Source organism: Aplidium turbinatum, chromosome 4 (assembly GCF_918807975.1).
Source record: "Aplidium turbinatum chromosome 4, kaAplTurb1.1, whole genome shotgun sequence".
Classification (NCBI taxonomy): Eukaryota; Metazoa; Chordata; class Ascidiacea; order Aplousobranchia; family Polyclinidae; genus Aplidium; species Aplidium turbinatum.
In genome coordinates this window covers 8,480,442-8,501,078 of record NC_137475.1, presented here as the reverse complement: position 1 = coordinate 8,501,078, position 20,637 = coordinate 8,480,442, and the positions used below count along the sequence as shown (strand labels likewise).

General features: G+C 37.1%; 1 protein-coding gene across 1 annotated transcript; it reads left to right on the top strand.

Annotated features, from left to right (window-relative positions):
• Positions 1–18,728, top strand: LOC145768772 (syntaxin-6-like). Its single transcript, XM_082580362.1, has 7 exons — positions 1–154; positions 2,995–3,161; positions 7,284–7,441; positions 8,846–8,959; positions 11,678–11,751; positions 15,225–15,352; positions 15,784–18,728. The coding sequence occupies exons 1-7, from the start codon at positions 120–122 to the stop codon at positions 15,855–15,857; spliced, it is 750 nt and encodes a 249-aa protein (XP_082436488.1). The 5' UTR covers positions 1–119; the 3' UTR covers positions 15,858–18,728.
• Positions 18,729–20,637: the final 1,909 nt, after the last annotated feature.

Here is a 20,637-nt window from a genome sequence, read left to right as displayed (position 1 = left end):
AATTATATTTTTGTAAATTTTTATGCAATGTCAGACTTTTAATGTGGTGGGCTATTGCTATTGGAAGTATATTTCAAGAAAACTTTATTTCAACCAATATTGATAGAATTGAAGAATAAATGTCAGTTGAAGATCCTTTTTTTGTTGTACGAGGGTAAGCATTGCTAGCAACATGATACTCTATTTTGTGTAAGTTTCCACCAGTTGATTGGTTCAGAAACAAACCTTGATGGGCTTCTAATGTTTTTCATCAGCTCTGTACTGGTTATTGATGCTAATTGCTAATGTTGCTATTTTAATTTAAAGTGCATTTTTGAGTTGAATTTGTCCGCTCCGTTAGGTACCATAGCCTAATTATCATTGCCGTTTTAGGGTTAGAGGTTAGGAACTCACCAAATCAGACTCACCGAATCGGACTCACCGAATAGTAGCAGACTCGTCAAGCTTGGTGACTGAGTCTGCGTCAGTGGTTTAAAGCCTCTACAAGTATGTGAAACTGCCAGTATTAAGCTTTCAAAAAAGCTTTTCCAGTCTGAGGATAAAGATTCAATCAGTCAATTAATCATAGAGATGTACCGATATATCGGTATCTGTGATATCGGCCACTTTTTGAGTATCGGTATCGGCAAAATTTGGCCGATACTAAACATGTAAAAAAAAGGCGTTTGCTGCGGATTTTCTGCAGAAGCAAAGATATAGATTTTTTAAAGTAGTAACTAACGTCACATCGATGTAGAAAAATAAAAACCTGTTCAAATTTTTGATACCTCACACTCCCATGACTTCATGCACACACCTTTTGGCATTGTTTGCTTACAGTGATTCTTTCACTCAAACAAAACGTTTTGTTTCAGCAGTTTTGCGTTGTTCGATTCTTAAGTTGTGAAGGACACTCAATTTCTCCAATATTCATCATTTGTGTTTCTTTTTTACTCTCAGCAGAGGATAAAACCAGGCCGAGACTAGCCTACCCAGGTAGCAAAAATGTATAATTTCGCATCGTTTTTACATTGCTAAACGTTTAAAAAAAACATGGAACTTGGTTGTTTTTAGTAAGCTGGTTCTATCAGTTTGTGATTTAATTTCCACCTTTCGTTGTAATAAACTCACCAAGCTTAAACAATGTCATGGCAGAGTAAGTAGGCTAAAAATAAAAGCAATGGGACTAATAATCCTGACTAAACTAATCAATAAATGGTTTTGTTGCGCCAAAGATGACAAACTCATTGTGAAGAAAGGAGCGTTCTTCCCGGCTAGAAGCACAAGGCTGAGCACTCACTGGTACAGCGAGCTGTTGGCCTGTTGCGATGCGCTAAGTTGCTAACCATAACGGTGTAGCTTCCACGCTAGCCATTTAGACCATCCAATCAACTATATGTTTCTCGGCAGCCATTTTATAGCAGGAATTGACATCGACAAGAATTGAAATGGCTAGTGTGGAAGCTACACCGTTGTGGTTACCGAATCGCAACTGCTCGCTGTGCTAGTGAGCAGGCGCGAATCTATGGGGGAGCCCAAGGGGCCCGGGCCCCCCCAAAATTTTGTGAGAAATTGTTGAATGGTTTGATATGCTTCTAAACAGCTGATATTAGTCCCACAGCGGACTTAGAACCCCCCTTTGGCACGCGTGTGACGTCACGATATTGAGAATGATGCTTTCAGTCTACATGTCTCTAAAAGAAATTTTGCCTAATTTGAAGCGAAATTGCATTAAAAGAGCGAGTTTTGCAATACCAAACATTTAAACATCTCAGCTAGGAATTAGCAACAAGAAAACATAGAGACTTAGCTTTATTACCGAAAAAATGACGAAGAAAACATGATCTTATCCTTTTGCTATGCCACCGGACAGCACCATTTTACAGGAATATTTATACCCATATTTTTGTTAAAAATGCTCTCAGAATGCACCAAATTCAAAGTAATTTAAAAAAAAAAATAATAATTCCTGGCTACGACACTGGTTCTTCATATCTGCTTTTCTTTTTCTTACTTTTTAATTCATTTTCAAATTTTCTGGCCCCCCCCCCCAAAAAAAATCCTAGATCCGCGCCTGCTAGTGAGTGCTCAACCTTGTGCTTCTAGCTGGGAAGAACGCGCCTTTCTTCACAATGAGGTTGTCATCTTAGGCGCAACAAGACCATTTTGATTTGTTTAGTGAGGATTCGTAGTCGCATTGCTTTCATTTTAAGCCTACTTATTCTGCCATGACATTGTTTAAGCTTGGTGAGTTTATTACAACGAAAGGTGGAAATTAAATCACAAACTGATAGAACCAGCTTACTAAAAACAACCAAGTTACACGTTTTTTTTTTAAACGTTTATCAACGTAAAAACGATGCAAAATTATACATTTTTGCTACCTGGGTAGTCTTGGCCTGGCAAAAGCTTTTCAACCAAACGACAAGTTGCACATAGGTTGCACATTACTTGTCGAATAGTTTTTGTACGACTACACAAATCACTTGGTTTACATTTCACATCTTATTATCAATTATGATAGCCTATTTGGAGAGTTTGCGCAAACGCTTTATTAATTTTTCAGAAACCCCAATTATGATGTAATATTTCTTCCCTTATACCCCAGTCCTCAATTATGGTGGCCTTTCATTACTTAAACCTACTATTATAACACAACAATGCGGTTGAGATTGGATTCTTGAATCTTTAATAAATTATGCCAATTGAAAGCTTTTTTTAATAGTTTTATGCAAATAAGGTAAAACTTAGCATTTGATATAATTCCTTGCAAATACCAAAATTGCTTCTTTTTGTAACACCAAAGTATCGGCCAAAATATCGGTATTGGTATCAGTATCGGTATCGGCCTAAAAAAGTGATATCGGCATCGGCCAAAATATTGGTATCGGTACATCTCTAATTAATCATTTTATTAAAGAAAACTTATTTCTGAACTAATCTGCTGGCATAATCTGATAATTGTAAGATGTGGTTTGTAAATCAAAAATTTGTGGCATTGTCAATATTTTAAAGGGAGGTTGAAAAAGCAATAAAGAATTGCCACGAATTAGAGCGGCGATGGCGTGAAATACTTAATGAAGAAACATCCAATCATGATGACTATGACAGAGTTAGCAACGAGCTGAGAAATAGCTTACGGAGTATAGAGTGGGATTTGGAAGACCTTGATGAAACTATCAATATCCTTTTTAACATTATTATACATAGTTCATTAAGATCAAATTATGCCTTGTGTTATATAAATTGTTGATCATGCTTACCTGTATTTTGTTATTACTATAGAATTATTTTGTGTATGGCACTTAAGATATATCGGTAGTTTTTTTTACACACTATCAGTTTATCAGTTTCATTGTTAAAAGTATCATATGTCAACAAAACTACTTTATGCTTGTTCCTTGATATCTGTCCTAATGTCAGATTAATGCTGGATAGATTGAAAAAAGTTGTTCATGCGACTGAATTGACATGGAACAATTCCCTTGAAGGGTCAACCACATCTTTTATGTTTCATATCAGCCATTCATGGATCCAGCTTTTGTTATTGCCTGTACTCTAATATTATATATTATTTTAAATGGATTTTTCTATCCTAGTTTAAAATCTTAACGTTGGAAAAGATTGTTAGTGCATGCCTGCATTAAACCTTAAGCTAACACCCTGTAAATTGTACTATCAAATTTACAGCACACTACATTTGTTGATTGTTTTTTGTTTAACTTAATTCTTTATACTTTGGTCTGTTTTTTGTCAATTATCCAGCTATGCTTATTGTATGTTAGTGATTTACCATGATCACAAGTAGCTTTACATTTTTTATACACATACAATACAGTTTGTGAAATGGTCAGTAATTAAATGAAATCAACAGGTAATTTATTACTCACAGCACCTCCCTGAAAGCAATAATTATTTTCTACTCAGTTATTTGTCACTCCTTTAGCCAGGTGCTATGAAGTGAGTCAAATATTTCTAACTCGCAATTAAGATGCTTACCATATTTAAGCCAGTTGTATAATGTATGTATATGTAGTTATTGGCAGCACCTGTAGATCGGTTTTTAACACTAAAAACAACTTTTTAGCTAAATTTACTCTTTGCATATTTTAATGTCTCCAAATGGTGTAAAAATGGCAATTTTTGCAGCTGAATCTATTGTAGCTTGATGAAGTCCTTAGACACAACGTATATGTTTACAAGGCATTATCACAATTCACTATTGATCTAAAGCAAACTGTTAGTGAACTACATCTTTGGACAAGTGATTGGAATTTCCAATACCCACAACCTTTCTTGTTGGTGCAAAGAAGGGTTGAGCTAGCTGCAGTCAAACTGGCCGAACTTTAACCCAGAAAGATAACCTGTTGCTGTTGCTGTTATACACAAAAAGATAGTAGACCAAGTTAGTCTCCTTTCCACAAGACTAAGCTTTCCCATGTCAATGACTCAATGTGGCGGACTAGTGCTGTGAAGAGCCACGTTTTTTCTGGTCATGGTTCAGCTGACATCACAGATATGATTCATTTTTTATCAAGCTTCAATAGCTGGTACTGCTACTGCACCACTCACTCATTGTAGTCACGTTCTTGAAACAATTGCTGGTTAGTTTCTCCACATGAGAGACTTGTGTGCTTAGGCTGTAGGTGTAGTGCTTTCTACATGATCGTATTTCACTTTTTAGGTGCTGGTACCGGATTTCATTTCAGTGTGTATAATACGAGTGTATATCTATGCTAAGTAAAATCTTTGTGTCTTACCTGTCCATCTCTCAAAAATTTTGTTCTGCACAAAAGACCCACCTTTGTTACTGAAAACTTTATCACCAAAACGGCCGATAGATCAAAGTTCATCGAAATAAATTTCACGATCTAATCGTAAAACAACCACAAGCAAACCCAACATATACTTAGCCCTCTTCTGATTGCCGCTTTCGCTTCAAAGCACTCTGGTCTACAACTACTGTAGACTAGGGCAGTGGTCTCCAACCTGTGGGTCGCGACCCCAAGTGGGGTCGCCTTAACTTTTCCTGGGGTCGCCACAACTCACCATAGGCTATTCAATTTGTTACCGTTTCAATTCATTACCGAAAAAAAGACTGATACTTTTTTGTTCTAGTTTGCAACCTTTGCCTGTGTTTTGGAGTACAGCTTGCTACCTCGTGGTGCAATAATAAAAAACGGAATAGTTGCGACAAGTAAGACAGAGCAAAAGCATTTGCGATGCTAGTTTAGACTAACTTTTTATTATTCAAGGTGACTCCAGAACGAGCGAATAGTTATTTTTGCAAGTGTAGTGTGCAACATTTCATCGGCTGTTTATGGTTTGCTTTGCAGCTAGTAATGGTAATTTGTAGCTAGTAAGTATAGCTAAATATTATACAAAAATGGCAGCAAAAAAATACCAGAAAAATATCATATGACGAGGCTTTTTTAAAACTTGGTTTCACTGAATTTAATGGCAAACCAAAGTGTGTAATCTGTCTTAAAGTTTAGCGGGTTTAACATAATGTATTAAACACAAAACAAAATATATAACATCATAACTCACGTTTTCGACACGTAGGTGTGTCCTCATCAGGGATTCAATTTGCAATATATGTAAATGAAAAATTGTAAGATAAATTTGACATTGCACTACAACTGTAACGACACTCTGGATTGAAAAGCACCTTTTCAGTCCAGAGTGTCGTTACAGACAGTGCAAAGTCAAATTTTTCTTACGATTTTGGGAAAAACAAAATGGGGTCGCATGTAAAAGTTGAAAATCATTTTCATGTAATTTGGGGTCGCTTCTTAAAAAGGTTGGAGACCACTGGACTAGGGTGTAACAAAAAAAAAAGTTATGTTTGGTTAGCAATTTTCTAATGCCAAATGGTCTAACTAAAAGAATGGCAAAAATTTTTTTGAAAATTTTTGTCGTTTTAGCAAGCCCCGCGGGCCGTTTCCATTTCAATCGGGCCCGATTTCACGAATTCGGTCTAACTCTGGCTACAAATGTCGTGAAGAGCTAAAATTAGTGTCAAAACACTCGGAATAGCCAAGTTTATATGTCACTTCAAGAGGAACTATGGTTCTAAGTCTTTTATTTTTTGAGATAATAGCCAAAATGTGATATTTCCATGGTTTATCACTATTTAATTGCAATTTCTGTCTTGTATGACCAGACAAATAGCAACATATTTTCAATTAACATTTATTTTACTTAACAAAAACATTTTTGCACCAACACTTCAAAAAATAGCATAACCAAAGAGAATGTCAATCAAGGTAATAAGCATGATTGATATATCCTTGCAATTTGTGATCTATGTCTTGATCATCATGCAGCATTTTCTTAACCAAGACTTCTTTCATACGCCCAATTAATCTTTCACAACAAGTATTGTTGTTGCGGAAAGCCAACCAATCGGCTTTAATTCCTCTGGTTAGACAAGGTGACGTTGCAGACGAAGCATTCAGGAATGCAGCAAGTGGTCGGTTTGACCACAGCAAAGTCTTGGTGTCAGGGTTACGAGCAGCCAAACGAGTTATATCCATGTCTGCTTCTAAAACTCCAAGTGCAGCTGTTTTTGGATTTAGCCAAGTGGCAGCATGGTCAATGAAACAGTTCTTTGCAGGTGTTGATGCTGTTGATGCTTTCATAAAATCCCTGATGTTCAACACCACTTTTGGTCCTTGAATGGCGCTTGGATTGAAATATATTTCAAAAAATGATGGGGCATAGACATCCACTATAAACTGGACAATGTTGTTCAATGAGATTTGTTGCTCAGCATTTAAGTCTTGAATGCCAAACAGCTCGATTCTTAAATAGCCATTTGCAGATGTTAGCCATCTAGCATGGCCAATAGTTTCCTGAGCATAGAAAAGATATTTCTTCATGTTGCATTTGCCTGTTGCTTTTTCTGGAACACTTCGAAATGTAGCACATGCAAGAACCAATAGACATGCCTGATCATCTCGAATCATGTTGTCTCTTGTAGTCTGATTAAGAGTGTAGTCAAGAATATGTGACAAATAATCCCTTGCCTTTGTTGCTGGTGTGACATCACATCTATAAAGCATAATATTAGCTAAAATGCTATTCAAATAATGAATCTACAGTGTAGACCGAAGATAATAATTGTTTCTCATTTAAGACAAATAAAACGGTCATGCGGCAAAGTGTCAACCAATCCCTGGTGTCAACGCCAAGATGTCTTACTCCACTGTTAAGAATGGTTATGCCAAAGGCACTGTTTGCATACACTGGTTATAATTTTTTGCTCTACTTTTGCTTGTATTCCTTAACCAATCATATACGTATCGTGGAGACAAATCCTCACAAATTCCACATCACAAGGGATGAGTTGCACAGTCGGAAGGGATTTATTCAAGACACCAGAAATTTTGTCCAAGGACTAAAGGATGCTTTAAACAGCCCTAAAAACAAAGCGAAAGCAGACAAAGTTTTGAGAAAGGTAAAGCTGTACGGAAATGTGCCTTTGATTTTTGTATCAATTCATTATGCAACGCAATGCCACACCAATGAAGTAATTTTGACATTATTTTTGCTATGGCAATATTTTAGTTTGATAACTTGATGAAGTTTCTGTAGCTTGCGTCCAAACTAAGCACTAGACTTACGAAGACTTCTTCGGTTATCCTAGTCCGAGGTATCGCGTTTAATTCAAGAAACCCAAATTTGTAAAGAAACGAAGCACCGTCACTGAGAGTGAAGCCCAGCAAGTAAAACCCTTTCTTTTTACTTTAATGTAAAAAGACGTCTACAGACGTTGAGTTTCTGTAAAAAGGAAGGATTTTGCTTGCTCTGAGTCTCCTATCATTTACCATTGGGGGTAAGGAAAAGCTGTCTAGTGACCTATTTCAACACAGATTAACAATCGAACTCGACCAAGATTTGTTTGCAAACATCGCGGTCTAAGTCTTTGAACTATTTTTTTTTTAGTTGCACGATCCACTTTTTGAGTTCGATGCAAAGTGTGAATTGGTTTGTAGCCTACCGCTTGATCATATGATGTTAAATCCGTTCATCACTCCAACACAACCCACAAATGAATCCTGTTTCTTATTTCGAGCGTTGATTGAACACACGTAGCAGCCGAGAAGAGCTTGCAACAGTGTTATTTAGGTTTCAGTTCAATCAAGCCTTCAACATTGATTATATTGTCGCTGTGCTCTAGTTTAGCAAGTTTGAAATATTTAAGTAGGTTTACTACTGTTTGCAACATGACCCCGTTTGCAACTTAATGTTGTAGTAAAACACTTCCGAAATAGTTGTATTTTAAAGTCAATAACTCCACTTGATTTCTGTTGCCACGTTGGTGTGTGCTTTAAATCTACAATTGAGGTTGAAGCCCTCTTCAAAGTAACTATCAGAAGTGCCATTGCTGAGTTTTTATTTTTTTAAATGTTAAGTGAGGTCAATGATACATCGAATATTGATTGGTATGTTTCAAAATGGAAACACTGCAATATCATTTCAAAGCGATATGACCTTTTTCAAAAATTTCAAGTACAAACATATTAACGAAGAGTATTTTATCGATTGGCGCAGCCTCAATAATGACCTGTATCTTTAATGGTTTTCATTAATTTAAAGACGATTTGCAACCAACACGGTGGCATGAGTTAAGTGAAACAGATTTTTTGCCCATGTTCTCTGCTTCATTCGCAAAACTTTTTCCTGTTCACCATGGTGATCCAGGCCAATGCTAATGGTTTATACTTTCAACGACAGTGGTTGAATTGTCACTTTCAAGTCTCAAAATAAGCTTGTGCATCCCATACTATTATTTTCATAGCCAACTACATGCTTGAATCACATTTTCCTCTGTTTAACATCGCTTTTATGCGTTTTGCAGAGCTTAATGAGCAACGGTATCACCAATCACAACTCATCATCCAATTCCTATTCAAAGCTTCATGTTGAGAACGACAATAACGGTTTTGTAGACGACCAACAGCAGCAACAGCAGGTACGTATTTTCTGTGTTCATTAACTAATTCTAGCCGGAACGTGAAAGTTCACTTAGTGCATTTTTACTACATGTGCGTTGAGTGCGTGTAAAAGTGGTAAGATTTTATTGAATTGGATGTACTTTTCTCTAAAGATGCCAAAGATTTGGTACTATTGTAAACTTACCGTTTAGTTATTCCAATATATCTACTGAGGTACTACTAAATTATGATTAGATGTACTCTAGGCGATATTGGCGCTTGTCTTATGTTTTTGTCAGTCTTTGCCATTCTTAATGTCTTACTTAGATGATTAACCTTACTTACTTACTTCGTCCGCTGAACGAACTTATGCAATACATCTGAATTTGAGCATTCCCCCATCTTCATCTGACAAGATTTATTTTACAATTATAATACACTTTTATCTTATTTAATGAGTCAAGCGATTTTTTTTTGTGAGACCTATTGCCTAATTTTTGACAGGTAATCCTCGGCATAATAAAAAATCACAGTTGTAATTTTTTTGTTAACGTTTAACGTTTTATACTCGCAAACCACCATCCGCTCGTCAAATCACATTTCCCAGAACGCATGTCGCATTCAAGAAAAAGTGAACTAGCCTCACTGCGCAACATCAACGTATAACGATTAACGACATTTTCTCAATCGTTACTAAAATCTACTGATTTTTAAATTTTAAATTGTTTTTTTTTTGGGTGGGAGAATTTTTTCACAAGACAAATGTGACTATAATGATGGTGAATAGCTTCACGACGGCTTGCTACATTTTTCAGTCACTTTGTAATATTTTTTTGTACTGGGTTGTTAGTGATCCGGCTGTATTTTCCTTTCACTTGACTTTTGCCTTCTGTATACAGGGTTGTCAGACAGCTTTTGAGAAAAAGAGCCAAACAATGTCGAAAAAAGGGCCAAACTGGGTAAAAAAGAGCCAAATTGTTCAATAATGTTAATAACGTTGCTAATAAAACATATTAACGTTAAAAATGTCAATAACGTTACAACATTACAACAACACAGTCTACATTCTACAAGAACAATTCCAAATCTTCATCTTCTACAGTGTTTCCACTAGAATCTTTGGCATTGGCATAAACATTGTCAGCTAAACCATCTCTGGCTAAACACTGTCTAAAAAATCGTAATAACACTTTTCAGTCTCAATTTCCGAAAGACATTTATTTAAATAGCTAGTTTGATAGTATGTGCCAACTGCTTCCAAAAAGAGCCAAATATTGAAAACAAAGGGCCAAGGGGCCAAACAATTTTTTTTGGGGCCAACTACCTCTAAAAAGGGCCAATCTGGCAAGCCTGACTGTATATGGCGGAAATATTATTCGGCTCAATTGAGTTCAAATCTGTCACAACTTGACTTTTACGTCTGTATATGGACAATCTAAATTGCAAAAATTCAATACATTTTGTCATATTCCGTCTGACGTTTTCCTGATTTTATGATGTGACAGAAGGACATCATAAACGGAAAGATAAGGCAGATCGCTTTACTGAGTTTATACTTTTCATTCCAACTCTCAAATGCTGCAAGCATGGAGAGTGCCTCTCGCTTGCACATTGCACAAATCTATCTCTAACAAACTCTTTATTCATTCTGTCAGCACTAAGCCTAGCGTCAACAAAACAGCCTAGCCTAAAATCAGTGTCTTTTACATCGATTCAACGTGGACAGATTGACTGGCTTGGAATAGATAGATAAGACAACTTTGACAAATAGCTTGTGGAGGGCGAAGTTGTCTTATCTATCTATTTCAAGCCAGTTAATCTGTCCACGTTGAATCGATGTAAAAGACACTGATTTTAGGCTTGGCTGTGTTGTTGACGCTAGGCTTAGTGCTGACAGAATGAATAAAGAGTTTGTTAGATTTGTGCAATGTGCAAGCGATTTTCCTACTTGCAGCATTTGAGAGTTTGAATGAAAAGTATAAACTCGTTGAAGCGATTTGCCTTACAGTGCTGAAACCAACACAAACCTGCGATGAATACTGGGTGAACTGGAAGGACAGATGAAACTACTTTTCGTTTATGATGTTCTTCACCTGATTTCTCTTCAGTTTTCTTTTGTCGTTTGCTTGTTTGTAATGTTAATATAGTGACAACGTTTTTGTATCCACATTTGGGCTTAATGTGTGTATGCTTTCCTTCTGTGCTTTGTACTTTTGGCTTAAATTAACTTTGTTGCGTTTTTATGAATTACTGTAGAAACTTCATCTCCATTTTTACCTTTTCACATGTTTTTTTCTAACAACATTTACATCGCACTAACATTAATGCAACCTATCGGAAGTTTGCCCAAGATATATACATATCGTGGTCTTAGTCTTTGAACTAATTTTTTTGAGTTCTGTGCAAAGTGTGAATTGGTTTGTGCCGCTTGATCAGATATTAAATTTGTTCAAAGCGCCAACACAACCCACAAACGAATCCTGTTTCTTATTTCGAGCGTTGTATAAACATTGAACACACGTAGCAGCCGAGAAGAGCTTGCAACAGAGTTATTTAGGTTTCAGTTCAGTCAAGCCTTTAACATTGATTATACAGCATTTCGTATGCCTATGGTTCAACAAGACAAACTCTTTACCGAAGCTATATATAATATATTGCACAAAACTATAGTACTGGTGGTTCTTATTGATAGAACGCTGAACAGCTATTAGAGTTTATGGTGTTAATGTTTGACAATTTTGCTTCCATTGTTTCAGCTCATCATGTCCCAGCAGGACGAACAGCTTGACCTTGTGGCGGATAGTGTTGGGATCTTGAAGAACATGTCAAAGTAAGTTTGTTTCAAAGGCTGGTGATGTTAACAACTAAAGCGCTTTGGCGCAAACAAATACTGTGATTTGAGCAGTTTCTATCCCGCTGATAAATCAGTCCTTTTTAATGCATTGATTTATTGACTGCAATTAATGCAAAAACCAACGGATTTGCCGGCTGGGTAGTGGATGCTACTGATCATGCTTTGGCAACAAATTTTCATTTGATACAATATGAAACATTTGTTCAAACAGCAAATGCTTTGTCAGTTTTTGTTTGGAAATCTTTTTGTAATGTGTTGCGATTTCCAGTTCAAAGGGTTGTTTTTATGTACCTAAAATAAAATACTTTGCTTATCGTAGATGTTCTAACCGTGTAGTTTCATAAAAATGTTGCATCATTTCATCTCATCAGTAGTTTATGAAATTGATTGGTCACAGTTGGAGACTAGGCTTATGAGTGTACATCAAAAACCATGACAGCTGGTTTGACATCACGCGAAGCTGACGTAGGTTATGACGCAAACAAGTTTACGAAACGTGCTACACATTGGCGTCTGGCCCATATTCAGCAAGTGTTGTTCTGAAAATGTTTGAACCAGTAATTGTAATTGAAAGTTTGTTCCCTGACATGGCTATCATTTTTTGAACTTGTTATTCTTCCCAAGGAATGTGTCACTGTACTAGTTTTTGTAACAAGATAACTTTTAATTAAAGCTGGCGGTCCAGCTAGAAAATTTTCGCTTGGTTGCTATTTTACTTTTGAAACGAGCAAACATCGAATAATCTTGAAGCAATCTAGATTCTAGATTGCAGAACATCGTAAGTAAAACAGAAATTCCCAGCTAGAAAATCAGTCGCAAACGTTGAATCAATGTAACTAAGCACTGTTTTCTGCGTGAGTCATCTAGGCTATTTCTATTCGTCTTTTATTGTCTGAATTAGTAAACGATTTTGTTATCTTGATTATACGACATTGCTTTGTTATCGTTTCAGTTATTTTCTCCATACCTCCAGGCTGCCTCCAGTAAAGAGTTTTCACCAGGCTAGATCTTCTCACTCACACCATATCGCTTGTATTAAGCTGTTGTACTTTATTTGAAGTAGCGCTCAGTGTCACAAATCAGGTTGTCTATACGTAGTTGCTTTGGCAAGCTCATTGGTCTTGATTTCAATTCTCTGTTGTTTGTTATGCCTGGCAGAAATGGATGTGGTTTCGCATTGCTATATCTGTGTGGACGAGTGAACGATTGCTCTGTGTTCCAAACATTTTTAGCTTGCTGAAAGTGTTTGTATCACCGTTTTTTCTATCAATTCGTTATATCTGCTGCTTCCTTCAAGACATATGATATAAAAACAACAGACTTGATCATCACATTATTTCTCAGGACCATGTTTTTTCCATCACAACTTTCTTGCCTAAGATTTAACTTTGCATTTAGTTAACTGAATGGAAAGAAAAATGTAAAGGTGTGTCTGCTACTATTCGGTGAGTCCGATTCGTTGAGTCTGATTCGGTGAGTTCCTAACCTTTAACCCCTAATCCTAACCCCGAACCCTAAAACGGCGATGATAATTAGGCTACGGTACCCGAGAATTTAAAAAAAAAATTAAAAAAAATCCCCCGTTAAAGGATTGGACTCACCGAATCGGACTCACCGAAACGGGCCATTCCGTCCATACTCAGTTGCTGAGTTTTCTCTTCACATTAAGACATCGGCACTTACGAGAGTAGGGTGGCCAGTGCATTTCTTTCGGCGTCTTCAGCAACTGTGCCCACCTAATATTTTACAGCTTGGTTGGAGGTGAGTGATGTTTATGAACAACCAGCAGCCGGGTGTTGAACCATAGAAAGAAAGCCAGTCTTATTTTCGTTTTCAAGTGTGTCAGTGTCTTAACAAGACAAAGCTACATTCTCGCGATTGGTGTCTGTCTAACTAGGACATCGTTTCGTCGGAATGACATTCTCAGTATTATGCCGCTCAGCCAAACTACAGTTTGTCATTTCCTGCATATAAAAGTTCCAGTTGCCACGACAATCTACGGGTCTGCTACTATTCGGTGAGTCCGATTCGGTGAGTCCGATTTGGTGAGTTCCTAACCTCTAACCCCTAACCCTAAAACGGCAATGATAATTACTTAGGCTACGGTACCCGATAATTAAAAAAAAAAATGAAAAAATCCCCCGTTTAGGGATCGAACTCACCGAATCGGACTCACCGAAACGGCCATTCCGACAATCTACAGTAGTTGTATAATCGTACGTATTGTGCATTGTAGCTTTACAAACATAAGATAGAACAAAATGGAGGGAGGACATAGCTGATCAAGCATATAATCAATCTATTGAAGAAGAAAGTTTTGATCATTTGAAATGAACCTTATAATATCTTATCACTCATCAGCATTGACATTGGAGACAGCAATTGCAAAGAACCGAGCATATATGTTACAAGGAGGTTTATTTCACATTTGAGAAGTTGAATTGCTTTATAGGATCCGCTAATACGAGATAAGGTTATGACAATGCTACAAATTAATATCATAAACAGTAGATACAATCACTCAAGCTTTGGATGAAATGCGCTAATCTGTCTCACGATTTGTTGTTCTTTTATGGTTTGTATATGTTTGGCTGTGAATGATGGTGTACACAGACCAATGTGTTGCAATTAGTAGCTCGTGACTGTGTTTCTTTTGATGGTTCAGTTTTTCCGCGAATTGTGTCGTTGCTATGTTCGCATTGCGAGAGCCATGTACCCAGCGAGCAAAATCATTTGTCTTTTCATTAATTCAACGTTTACTAACAATGAGTTAACGCAAAAAGCATGAGAGTTTATAACGTGGTTGGAATAAAAAAAAATTCGCCTTTGGGCGACAGGGCTAATCAGAATGAACGACACTTGGCTGCGCTGAGGAATATTAGAATTCTTATAAGAGGCTGTCCTTGAATAGGCTAGACTAGAGTCGTCTGAAGCTTGTATTTGGTGAAGTAATCATTGCACTTGTTTTGCTACGGAAATGTTTATTAGCTGGTCCTGTTCTAATTGCACCAGTTCACGACTATTAATTGAGTTAGCGCAGTGCTTATCTATAGATGCATGTGTAAAAATATTTAAAACAATTCCTACGTGATCATTTACTAAATACGTTATAGTGCTACACCTACTATATCGATAACGGATACGTGTTGCTATCACACAGAAAAGTCAATTCTCAGACTGCTTGTTTTTTTACACATTATCGCAAGCTTGTCTACCACCTAAAACGTTACATTGTATAAAAATTATCTTCACTTGTCGCATCTAGCCTAATTAAAGTATGTACAAAATTAGTCAAAAAGGGACCCTTCTTTGTGACGGATAAGTCAAAAGCGGATGTAGTTCCGTATTTTATGACATAAAATTTCAATGTACAATTTAACTATTCAAAGCAAGCTAAAGCCGAACGATAGAATGACCAGACACTAAATTACAAAAAATATTTTTTCCAGATCTATCGGCAACGAGTTAGATGACCAGGCCGTTCTTTTAGATGACCTTGGCACTGAAATGGAAAACACACAAAACCGAATGGATTCCATATTGAAAAAGATGGCTAAAGTAACGCACCTGTCAAACGGTACGTGTTTACATAATTATCAATATTGTACATATCTGTTGTTCCGTTTTGATTATTAGTGATTTCTTTCTCCCCAGAATGAAATATAAAGCACGAAAATATTAAATGCACATTGCTCAACTAGAAAATGTGCAGGGTACCTAAACAGAAAGTTTTGTCCATTTAACACATTGCGATGTAGACTGTAGAAGTAGCATTGACATGATCATTATGATAACTCGTTGAGCTATTATTGCTTCACAAACATGGTAATCCAGCCAGCAGTGTTGTTTTTTTTACATAAATTCAACGTTTATAGACGTTGAAATGATATAAAACGACTACTTTTGCTGGCTGAGAGTGAGAGATCGTTTGATTTTAGACCGAACCCAGCTGACATAAAAGTAAACTTTCCTTAGCCGGAAAAGGATAAAAATTGTTTGTTTTTGCAGATCGGAGGCAATGGTGCGCTATCGGAGTCCTCGGCTCATCAATCTTTGTCATCTTTTTGTTATTAGTTGTTTGATGTGGTCGTCATTTCGTTCTTGCGCGCAGAAGGATGACTCGACTCGAGAGTCAGTCAGTTAAGAGTCAACAGAAGTTCTAGTTTAATGCGATCCAGAACCACATGACTTCATTTCCTGGTTAACGTCATACGCCCAAGTTTGGCTGAAATTTTCATGTGATTGGGATGGAGTGATCGTCACAGCTTTGCTTTTATTGCAACTTCCAGCTTTAACATAATCCCAACCAAGAGAATAATATGTTTCCAACTACACAACGCCACTCTGAGCAAGATGGAAAACGCAACCTGTTTGTCAATTCTGCAAGATTTATTGAAATTTGTATGCCTTTTCAAATTCGTTCCTGTTTTAAATATTAGGTTATCTGAAGGTTCAAATGTTTCTATGCTTTGTAGTTAAAGCAAGCAAAAACGTTGAGAGTTACTGTGCAATTGAAAAAGTCTTTTACTTCTTGTACATTGTACATGTCGTGTCGTTTTGATTGTATGAAGATGAGAAGAAAAGCTAATGTTGCAAGTTGGACGTTGGCTTCAGCAGCTACAACTTTGTCAAGCTATCTCTTTCTTGTTATAACTTCTTATGACTTCTTAAAACATGTTTCTCCGTTTTGATTACGTTGCAGTATACACTATAATCCCGACCATTCAACAATTACTCTTGTGGGTTCCACCAGGTACACGATATTGCTGCAAACTTAATAGGCAGAATTTGCTCACTTTAGAGGCAGTTATTACTCTTCAGGGTATTAAAAACACATGTATATTTAATACAGGACCTGTAATATTGATCATTTTAGAAACCCCCTCATTTCGATTTAAAGTTGTTTTCATGGTAACAGTCACGCTTAGTTTCCCTTGAACCGAGCGAACTGCCAAAGCAGTTTTCAATGTCTCACGTTTATTTACTCTCACGTTTATGGCATTCTTTGTTCTGACGCTTACTTTGCGCAGAAATGTACAAATTTCCACATCCAGTCCACAAGAAAATTGTGTTGTCATGACGCATTGTTGCAAAAAGGTTATTTTATTGCTTTACAACGTCTACAACGATAAATCGACTTGCAAGTACAGTTTGCAATCCCCTCCAGCGAAATACTTGAGCACTCGTGCAATGCAACACATATCATCTAAGTATGTTTGTAATTTAAAAATACCAAAAAATTAAAGTTCACTAATACCCCCCCCTCCCCAATGAATTTCGGACAAGCCTGTTGCCATAAATATTGTACTCCAATTCTATGTTTATATTTGGTAATGGAATATTGCTACATATCTTTGCCATGTGCTTTTTTTCTGATCTATAAAAGAAATGTTTGATTGACTACATGGATTCTGTCTAAATTCCCAATACATGGTGAAAAGAAGTCCAGCCTGTTCCACATTGCATACATATTTCAAAACTCAGAATTATTATTTGATGGACGATTATTTTCTCGTGCTTTTTTACACATCAGATTCACTTTTTGTTTTACTATTTCTTTTTGTCAGATGCCGGCTATTTGCAAAGGCCAACTTGTTCTTAGTTGCTTGTTTGTTAATTGAACTTATCGACCTCTCGATGCTTTACTTCTGTCAACTTTCCCCTTCTGACTACATTTTTTCAATGGCTTTCATTAAATTTTATGTTAAAGCCCCGACACTACGCCACACGTGTTGTCATATTTGTCAGTGGTTTTAAAGGGGAAGCAGTGGTGGATCCTGGAGGAGCGATCGCCTCCCTCCCCTGAACACAGAAAAATAACTGTATTCACGGTGTTTTTGCAAAGTCGGATTAATCTAGACCAGTGGTTCCTAACCTTTTGCCTTGTCGGCACCACCTTGAAATTACCAACCAGTCCTCGCACCCCCTCTCAGGATTAGCTGAAAAGTAATAGTTGCCTACACTTCGAAATTTTTGTTGAAACCTGGTAAAAACAACTTTGCTTCTTACGTCTCATTATAACAAACTTTGATAATTCAGCATCCCCGCACCGCCTAGGCACAAGTCTCGCACTCCTTAGTGGTGCGTGCACCCCTGGTTAAGAACCGTTGATCTAGACGTAACACATTACTGCGTTTTGTCAAAATCGCTTCCTCCCCTGAAACTACTTGCTTGCTGGATGCACCCCTTCACGCTTTCGCATGGTAACGAAAAGTGGTTATGAGAACTTTTGCTTTCAAAGTGACAAAGTGTAATTTCTTGTACTGATCTGAATAACCTTGTTGAATCTATGTCAACTTGTTCATCAAAACAAGGGTTGTCTTTGACAGTCTCTTCGATTTCGTTTTCTCATTTGCAAGCGTTTTTGTTGGATTTGATTTCGACCTCTGATTGCTGGCACCAGTTCTAGCGAATTTTCTTTGAGTTTTATGATCAAACTTGTAATATTTTATCGTGATTTTTTCTGTATATTATTTCGTTGTCTTGTTTTGCATACTATGTTACTTTTTGATTCATAGAAAAACTTAAGAGTTGATTTTTTCTTCAGCCATGTAGCTGTTTCTTAATACAAAATCCATGTCACAGAATGTACAAACTTTTGATCTTTACCAGCAAGCTACGTGGTTTCACCGTGTGTGCCACGTTGACCAAGAGTGCATGCGTTCTGACCCCTTTCAAATCTATCACAAAGCGTAAAGATACCTTTTCTTGGTTGGCTATTTGGAAGTTTTATTGTAAAGTTTAAAACGTTTACCGTATTCAACAATTTCAAAATCTTTTTTCAACCCAGCAAAACATGTTTTTGTTCATTTGGTTCGAAGCCTGGGCTGCTCTCGAATTGAGAGCAAAAGGGAGAAGAAGCCTCGTTCTCTTATATTGTTTCTTCTACCTGTTGCACCTTGGTGCTAATTATATCATTGGTTTGTTCCAATCAAATACACCGACTATGCTAATGTTTTGTTTTTTTATTGACAGTTGACACGTAGGCTAACACAGGGCTTTTCAAACTTTTTTTTGTGACCCCGTTTCAGAAAAAAAAATTATGCGACCTCTTGGTGGGTAGTTTGCAGTATAACCTACCCACTGTAGGCACACTTTCAATCTGTTTTGTGACCCTGAAATTACTATTTACGGCCCCATTTTGGTCGCGACCCATAGTTTGAGAAGCTCTGGGCTAGCAAACAGTGAGGCTACGATACTTCACTAAAGAAGTTTAAGCGAGAATTTAGTTCGGTTTTATTTAAACGTAGATAAATCGTAAATCATAGGCAGCTGTCAAATCCAAATCATTCATCGACCAAACTTTATGTTTCTGTTTTAAGAAGAGCAATTGCAAGCCGACTCCATGGCCCAGTGGTTGGAGTGGCAGCCTTTTCGTCAGTAGATATGGGTTTGATTTCCTATAGCGTCATAACCTTTTAAAAATGACATTAAACTTCACTCCTGCTTGGCAGTGGGTTGAGGGTTGGCTACTAACGTAATTCGCATCTGCCAAGCACTCGTTGTTGGGCAAGCCCGCTCCCATTTCGGTAAACAAAATTCGTAAGGACTCCTTCAAAAAACTCGGCAGTTGATTGTGATTTAAGACGTTCAACAACAGTCCTCGTAAGAAGTTCGCCCCGATAGCTCAGTGGTTACGCACCCGGCTCAAGATCACGCGGTTCGACTCTCGGGGTGTGCGCTTGAGCAACGCCTTTCAGGACTGCTCTCCATTCAGCGGTACCTGGTGAATGAAATAATTCCCCGGCAAGAAAACTTCACTCTGCCAATCTCGGTAACCGGCCATGAGTCAAGAGTCTCTACAAGTATTCAAAACCATCCAGGCCCAAATTGCTCAACAAACAATACCATGTCACACAGCAAGCAAAATCACACCTTCAGTATAAATTTTAATAGTCATACGAATGGACTGCTGTTTAGCCGAGTGTCTTTCTGAAAGTCAGCTAGGCTACTGTGCCATAGACGCCAGAGAGTAAAACATTTTGGGGATCAAACAAAATTTACCCAATTTCTGTCTTTGCGATTAGCCTATATTTTCAAAAACACAACATTACTCACAATCTCCGAGATGGTGCGTAGCCTAGTCTAAATGCAATGGTCAAGAACCTTTTTATGTAGGAGAGCAATGAAAGCTACATTTTTGGGGAAATGTAGGCTATTTCCGTAAAAACCAGATAGCCTAGCACCCAAAATTTTAAGCAAAATATAGTATTTCATTTGATGAGAATGAATTTACGAAAAAGCAAAGAAAACTTTTTAGCCTACAGTTCTGCCACTTTATGTATTTTGCAGCTGTCCATATCGCAAGAAAAATTAGTAAAGTGAGTCGTCCCGGTATTCCACCACCGTGACTACTTCTACTTTTTTCTCAAACATTTGGACTGGACGTGTCAATTACATGAAATTGACTTTATTGATCTAAAACTGCAAATTGACTAAACGATAAAAAATTGACTTCTTATTGACCTATCAAATTAATATAACAATCTACATTTTAAAACCTATAGCCTACCTTGTGTCAAGAACTCTTACTTTAGGCCTACCATATTTTGATCGCCTAAAAAGAGGACACGTTTCGCCAGCAAGTAGAATTTTACCCTTGAAGAATCGTTTACATTATTTTAGATCATTACAGTAGGCTATAGGCCTACGCAGCAAAAGTTACCGAAAAAAAAAACAAGAAACAAATTGACTGAACGTTTAACTTACCGGTATTTTTTTTCTTATTGTTAGCGCTTCCTTAAGACTACAAATGGTTTTATATAATTAAGAGTCAGCAAAAAGTGACAAAAAATACCTAATTTTTGACAGTTTCAGGCGGACAGCCATGATCGCACAAATCTGCAAAATGTGACAAATCAG

Coding starts and splice junctions, on each gene's coding strand:
- LOC145768772 (XM_082580362.1), top strand. CDS start 120: ATGTCAGTTGAAGATCCTTTTTTTGTTGTACGAGG. Junction 7,442..8,845: donor CAGACAAAGTTTTGAGAAAG/GTAAAGCTGTAC, acceptor TGCGTTTTGCAG/AGCTTAATGAGCAACGGTAT. Junction 8,960..11,677: donor ACCAACAGCAGCAACAGCAG/GTACGTATTTTC, acceptor CCATTGTTTCAG/CTCATCATGTCCCAGCAGGA.